This window comes from Pterocles gutturalis, unplaced genomic scaffold (genome assembly GCF_000699245.1).
Source record: "Pterocles gutturalis isolate BGI_N339 unplaced genomic scaffold, ASM69924v1 scaffold23469, whole genome shotgun sequence".
Classification (NCBI taxonomy): Eukaryota; Metazoa; Chordata; class Aves; order Pterocliformes; family Pteroclidae; genus Pterocles; species Pterocles gutturalis.
Genome location: NW_010128841.1, coordinates 11,086 through 18,511, shown reverse-complemented (window position 1 = coordinate 18,511; position 7,426 = coordinate 11,086). Strand labels below are relative to the sequence as shown.

Genomic DNA, 7,426 nt, shown 5'->3' with positions numbered 1-7,426 from the left:
TATATATATATATATACACACACACACTAATCAGTTGATAAGAATTTTAGCATGAAGTAACTTCTCCAGAATTATACCCATGACTGAAAAACAAATAGTTATATTCTCTCTTACTTTGTCAACAAAACCAATGTCTTGTACCATTCCCAGCTCCTCTGTTGTGGGTTTTGCTACAGATACAATGAATACATTGACTCCAAATTCTCTGGCCACTATGCCAGCTTCTTCTAGATCATCTGAGGGCCAGCCATCTAGAAACACCACAATGATCTTGGGAATTCCTTTGCGTGCTCCATTTTCCAAAGAGAAGAATTTCTGAGCTGTGTGCTTCAAAGCTTTCCCTAGTTTTGAACAGAAAAAGAACATGAGGAAGTAATGCATACCATAATGGTACATTTTGGTACCAGTTTCCTATATGAAATTGTACAGGTCTAACCCAATGTAAAAGTGTCCCAGGAAATTTGATGATAATGAAGCTTGAGCAACCTACAAGTCAAAACCAAAACACCTACAAAAAACCTCACAGATAAGCCAAGGAAGAAATCACTGACATTTTTTCACCCCCAGGTCTAGTTTTGTACTAGGAAGTAGACACAGTAGTGCCTGCCAGATGGATTGGAAGAAGAAAGTTGAGGAGCTACCTAAACTTAGCTTGTGAAATGCAACATATTTGGAATGTTCAGTTTCCTCATTTGGCAAACATCTCTTCACAACCACTTACTACTTATTCCAAGTTTATTCTAACTCTTTCATTAGCCATCCAACAAAAAAGAAACACTAAGCCTTTTAGATATTGTCTCAAGATATCACTCTTACTAATGAAAAGCTGATTATTGGTTAAACGCGGGAAGTGATATTTGCACTTCTACCCTAATAAAATGTGTAATAAGCAACTCTAACTTCTGGAAATGAAATGCAAGGTGTGTCAATGTTCTAGTGGAAAAAATATTGAACCTGAAATGATTGTGGCCTTTAAAACACTGTCTTACCTAGCTGAATTATAAGAACTTCAGTATACACACACATACAAAAATTTATAAATACATACATATGTAAACCAAAACAGGACAAGAAGTCATTTCTATTTGTGGTCAAGTATGAACTCACCTGTATTAGAATTGCCTCCTCTGAATCCCAATTCCTTTATAGCAAACAAAACTTCTTTCGCAGCAGTGAAGTTTTTCAGATAGAATTCAATTTTTGGATGTTCACTGTAGAAAAGTAAAACAGAGTAATAAAGTATGTAGTTCCCTTTCCATACTGCTATGGCATTAGCAAGCTAAAATACACGTTAATAATTTTGTTCTTGGTAATATATATTCTTCTCTACATTTTTGATTACTAAAATAGAAGTATTCTCCTTGCTTAATAATTCTCACAAACCTTAGCAATAGGAATTATTTACCTGGGTGGGTAAATTAAGAACAGGCTTATTCTTAGGCTTGTCAAACAGCTGAAAACACTAGGTTGAAAAGATATACAGAAAAAAAAACAGGACATGACAGATGTTGAACTAAATGCATTTGTGTAATTGCAAACTGGCAATTTTGCTACTGTTTTTATGAGAAATACCTTCTTTATTAAAAAATCCAGTGAAATGCAGTTCGAGTTATTTAGTTCGAGAAGTTTTAAGGTACCGTACCTCTTGAACCCATATAAGAAATTAAAGATTTTAGTTACACCAAGTTTCCAGTTTTCACTTTTGTTTTACAGTAAAAAACCAAAAAGAAATAAAGTTATTTTTGCCATGTGAAGAGTAGAAAGATAAACAGCTGCAGGTCAGAAAGCCACTTCTATGAATAAATGGCCTGATCCTGCATCAGAATCACTAGAATGAACCCCTGTGCCAAGCGGAGTTGGTCTGCAGTGCTTCATCTCATGGCAGGATAGCTGTTAAAATGGTACATTGAGATATAAAGATTATTGCTTTTAAGATTAATTTCTAATGAAGGAATGTTGAATGTTCAAGGTGCTAAACTGATTACTCAGTTCCTCCATGAACTGCTCCTCACCTTCTAGTATGTAAACGCAGGACAGCAGGAGTGAAGTTAATTTTCCCTAGCTTTTTCCCTAGTTCCCTAGTGGACAGGAACTGGATTTTTTGGGATGGATTTCATCACATCCTACAAGAGGCATCCAAAGTGGTTCAGATGGTTTGTGCCCTAAGTGTGGTCTTTCTTTCTAGTGACTATGAAAGCAAGCCTAGGTCATTAAATCAGACTCAGACATCTACTCATACAGGGGAGAGGAACAGACTTTCATGACAAAAGATGTGACAGAAAAACCCTGTGTTAATCTATCAGATGTTTCATCTTCTTAAAATAAGTGAATTAAAGGCTTCTTTGTGCTTCCCTTATTCCAGAAGCCACATCCAAAGTGGTTAAGCCTTGGAAAACTGCTGTTGCTGAGCATTAGCAAACTAAGCTCTGCCTCCAAAAAGCCCTCTACCAATGCTGGATGCTGCAGTGGCTTCTAGACTGCTTTGCAGGCTGTGAACATACATAGTAGTATGGACAGTTAGACTCTGATCTTAAGGATCTTCTCCAGACTAGATGATTCTATGGTTCTATGATTAGTCTTCAAATAAAAAAATGACCATTTACAATTTGAAACTGTTAGCTGTAGTAACCTACAGGTTGGCAAGAGCAGTTTTTGGTTGGATTTTTTTTGTACATGTACACAGCCATTTGTGACAATTCTCTCTACAGTTTTTAAAAAGAGCCATCTCTCCTTTGCAAAGTTCTTTCTGCTGTTTTACTAAGATGAGCTCAAACTGTCAGCAGCAGAGGGGCTATGAAAAGTCCAACTGCTCTCTATCCAAATATCAAGTATCACAGAGGCAGAAGATGATAAAATTTGTCATGTCCTCTCACATGGGCATCTCAGCGTAGCAGAGACAAAACAGTGCTACAGCTGGAAAGAGTTTGCTTTCTCTTGCTATCAGAAGAATCATAGAATGTCCTGGGTTGAAAAGGACCTTAATCATCTAATTTTAACACCCCCTGCTGTGGGCAGGGTTGCCAACCACTAGAACAGGCTGCCCAGGGCCCCATCCAGCCTGGCTTTGAATGCCTCCATGGATGGGGCATCCACAAATTCACCAGCCGTTATTGTGCAAGTACTGTTCTACAAAATAGAGAGTGAGATATTACTTGATTTCTCTTACTAATCCCTCAGTTATATTTCACATACATCTGTTCTTACCTGGCCTGCACAACTCCAACATGAGGCCCTTCTGTTCCAACTCCCAACATCACAGCTACTTTTCCAACAAAGTTTTTCTGCAAATTAAATCTACGTTGGCCGATGTTGTAACTTCCATCAATGAGAAATGCAATATCAGCTTTACAGTCTGTGAACATCCAAAATAATTAGACTTATTTAACACCAAATAAATGCTTGGATTTTGCTTTGCAAAAGTTAAATCTGTGGGTTCTTACCTTTGTTTCCAGCCTTTTTATCAAGTGGCTTCTTAGGTCTTTTACCTTCAATGAAGGAAACAGCATGGATCATTTAAGAACAAGAAGATGAATGGCCAAAATTGAACCAGAAAAAGCTCAGACTCCAAGAATTACACTGCAATCTATCTGCAGTAGGAGCTGTCAATCAGTTTAACTATTAAACTTGCACTACTACTGCTTTGCTCCTTGGAGAATATTCTTTTTCAGATAAAACAGTTTAACCTTCCTTGCCACACCTGCCTAGCTGATTACTGAAATGTAGAAAGCTGTCTGGATTGCTGTAGCTCACCATCCCAAATGCTCCCATTTCTCACTTAGCAATCCTGCTGCACTGTGTGCAGTTTTAATGGTTCGGAAGCAAACCATAACTGAAAATTTAAAGCAAATGATCTATTCACAAACAACAGCCAAGTTCAGTATTTACATACCACTAACCTTCATAAAAACTGATCTAGCCTTTTAATGCAGCATTTTCTGTGGAGAAATTCATATAACATCTAAATTTCTGCTACACAAGTCCTGACAGCTCTCAGCTGTTGAGTAGTTCTGTAAGAAGGAATGCATCATCTCTGTCTTTTCTGTCACTTAATAAGAATGAATGTCCCATGAACTCATGATCTCTTTCCTTCCTTTATGTCATCTGTATTACTTTTCCAAATTAATTCAATTTTTTTTATTTACATGAACACTACTGAAATCAGAATCAATCTCAAATGACTTCTCTTTTTACTGACGAAAGATATACTGCAAAACCAGATATCATGCACATTTTCTGCCTTAAAAATAAATGAATCATATGAAATGTAATTTTAGCCAGAGATTCACACACTGCAGCACACATTATCACAAGAGGCTTCCCCTGGTTGCAGAGATCTCATACCTGTAGAAGGACGTGCTGTTGATACAGTTCGTCCAACTGCTTCAAGCGCTGTGTTCTTGATACCTGTTAAAATATTGGAAAAAGAAATTTACTGGTTTTTAGTGTATTTAGATGAAATTACAAGTGTTTGAAGAATACTATATTTAAAGTAACCTTTCTTCACCATCTGCCGTTAGCTACTCTGGGAGTAGGACACAGGCCAAGACAGATCTTTGGTGTAATCCAGTATTGCACTCCTTGTTTTACAGGTAATTAACTTCTCTGAGCTTCTGCATTGGAAACAACAGCAGCTGATGAGTAATTACAGTATATCTAATTGAGGAGGGGTTTTGAACTGTAGCAGACATTTTTTCTAGCAGATACATTCAGGACTTGATCTGGAGAAGCGGATTTCACTTACACCCTCACCAAAAGCACCTGTAATTCCAAAGGTCTTAGCTATCAGTTTGCAATGGGCACTACACAAGGATTACTAGTATCTTAGAGATAGTAGGCTGAATTTTAGCTACATAAACAATGAGAACACATTAGAGTTCTGTTTCTCAGACTTTGAAACAATATAGCAGAAAATACATACACTTTAATTGAAACTGTGCACAACAACAGATATGCCCATACAACTTATGAGGGTGGTTAACCTCACTCAAGTGGCAAAGCACGATAACTGGTTTGCAGTCTGACACTGTATCTCAACCATGCGGACAAAAACTTCTGAAAAAACCACTATGTCACGCTGTAGCTCAATGACCACATCACATCTAAGTTGACATCATTCCTATTTTTGGAGGATCAGTGTTCTGTTTGCAAGGAACGCTATACAAGCTCTTTGAAGGGCCTGACAAGTGCTACTGTCTGCACAAAGGCAGACACAGGGAGAGAAGGGATAAAAGTATATGGCTGGAAGCTGTAGGTGGACAGGACTGCAATAGCAGGATTGAAGCACTGACTTTGATCAGCTTCTGTCAGGGAACTGCGCTGTCAACTGCCTGCTATAATGTCATTATATTCAAATAACTGTGATCCATTTTTATGTATCTGCATCTGCTACAGACTAGCTAGTCTAGCTAGAACAGTATTTTAAGGAAATTGTGGAAAAATAAAGATAATGAATTAAAAATGAAAACCTTTGTTACTACACTTCAGATAGCAATCACGTTTATTATGCATACAGGAGTATTGAAAAAGTTTCCTACAGTTCTGCTCATATTTCAAATATAGTGTGCAGAATAATAAGTGTGATCCACCTACGAGTCACTGAGAAAGACGAAGCCCATCTAGTGAGCACCTGAGACTGGATCCCATTGGCATTTACAGCAGGGTAGTTTTCTTGTCCTGGGAGAGCCTGTACCCTTACAGCTCCTCCTTCATTGGTGATCACCCCCCTGAGATACAAAAAGAGTTGTTATAAATCAGACATTTTAATCACAAGAAAATGCAATACAATTATACTATCATTAGTATATTGGACACTAGCCTCTTAAAAAAGATGCCATATAGGCAGGCAGTTGTGTTCAGACTAAAGCCATAAGTTGCTGAAAAGACCTTGAAAATAAACTATCCTGCAGAGCACCACACAGACCTAAGTAAAAAAAAAAAAAGTCAGGAAATTTTAAAATTCTGTCAGTGTTCAGCCTGACACAGAAGAGTGATATTTCAAGGACATATCAATTTCTAAGCGACAATAATAGGCATCAGAACTGTTCAGATCTCTTTTTATGTGCCACTGAAAGAATGGTTATTATCTTTAGAGGCCAAAATTCAATGTTGAGCTTCTCTAAGAGGGTGTAAAAGTTTAACGCTTTGTAGTACCTGGGCAGTTACAGTACTGTGGAAGACAAACAGCCATTGAAAGACTATTTAAACACAGCAAAGTGCACCTTTGTTTTTATTTTTTTTCTTACCTGTTTGACTTCCTGCTTGACAAGAGGTACCAGCCTAATCTGATTTAAAACATTATGAAAGTAGAATAATCAAGACCAGAGTTTAGAAAACCTTGCATATATTTCTGGTAATATGAGCTCTGGATATCAGTGGCAAAGGCAACTTCCACATAAATCTCCTTGTGTACTGCTGTCATAATATATTCCTCCTTCATGGATGTGATTTGCATTTCTAAATTGAACTATGACTATACATATTTAATTCTTGTAGCTCGGAGATTATGATGGTAGTTTCTAAATATACAGGTATTTTCTCATCCAGGAGCACTGTAAACAGCATATAGACAGAGGATTTTTAGTAAAGTTACCCTGAATGAGTTTAAAATCAGATTATACAGTTGGCAAGCACAAACAGTACTTTACAGTTACTTAAAAAACAGTGAGAGAAAAATCAGACCAGAGCCTCTAACTGGTTATTTTTAAATCACAGGAAAATTCAGTAAGTCAAAATTATCTTTGGGAAAAATAACATATTAATGTATTTAGATTATTTCAGTCTAATTAGAACATAATTTTCTTCTCCAGTAACAGGTTCTCTTTGGCATTCAAGCCTTCTCTAGTGTCTCGATCTTAATGGATAAGGATATATGTGCTTAATTGCAACAGTTTCTAGTTTAAGTTTATCCTTGCAGTTTAAGTGAAGCTATTTTGGGCTTACATCAGCAAACCTGATCTATGCCCAGGTTGGCTCCCAAGAAGAGCTTGGTATCTCTTCCCACTTTCTTTATTGTGAACTCGTAACTTTGAGCACTGGCTGAATTAAAGTCAAGACAACATTCAAACTGAAGGCTCAACCTAAGAATTACCCCTGGAAGCAATGATTTCAGCTTATTTTAGGCAAAGTGTTACTGATTTTGTCTATATTGTCCCATTTTGTCCACTGGGCTTTTTGTTTTGGTTGCTATGTAATCATTCTGGGAAAAAAAAAAATCTAGATAGTCCATTGAATTTGAAAGCTTTCCACTGAAACTGGTATAGATTTATTTGCTCCTATCTATTTATTGAAAACATTTGATTCTGTATTTCATCACAAGTCAAAGCTCTAAGACTGCCTTCTGAAGATACACTATTTCCATAGAACAGCTCTGCTATTTTTAATACAAGTGGGAAGCTGATATTAGGCATGAATATAACATGAACAATAG

The 7,426-nt window shown here is 37.0% G+C and overlaps 1 protein-coding gene across 1 annotated transcript in view; it reads right to left on the bottom strand.

The window, feature by feature from the left end:
- Positions 1 to 114: 114 nt before the first annotated feature.
- LOC104466379 (cochlin-like) overlaps positions 115 to 7,426 on the bottom strand; it is a gene marked incomplete at its 3' end in the record, with an annotated part of 17,973 nt that continues 10,661 nt past the window's right edge. The window contains exons 3-8 of the mRNA XM_010079771.1: positions 5,590 to 5,723; positions 4,342 to 4,404; positions 3,441 to 3,485; positions 3,205 to 3,352; positions 1,108 to 1,211; positions 115 to 341 (exon numbers count right to left, since the gene is read on the bottom strand). Of these exons, the coding sequence (XP_010078073.1) occupies positions 115 to 341; positions 1,108 to 1,211; positions 3,205 to 3,352; positions 3,441 to 3,485; positions 4,342 to 4,404; positions 5,590 to 5,723 (721 nt within the window). The remainder of the gene's footprint in view (positions 342 to 1,107; positions 1,212 to 3,204; positions 3,353 to 3,440; positions 3,486 to 4,341; positions 4,405 to 5,589; positions 5,724 to 7,426) is intronic.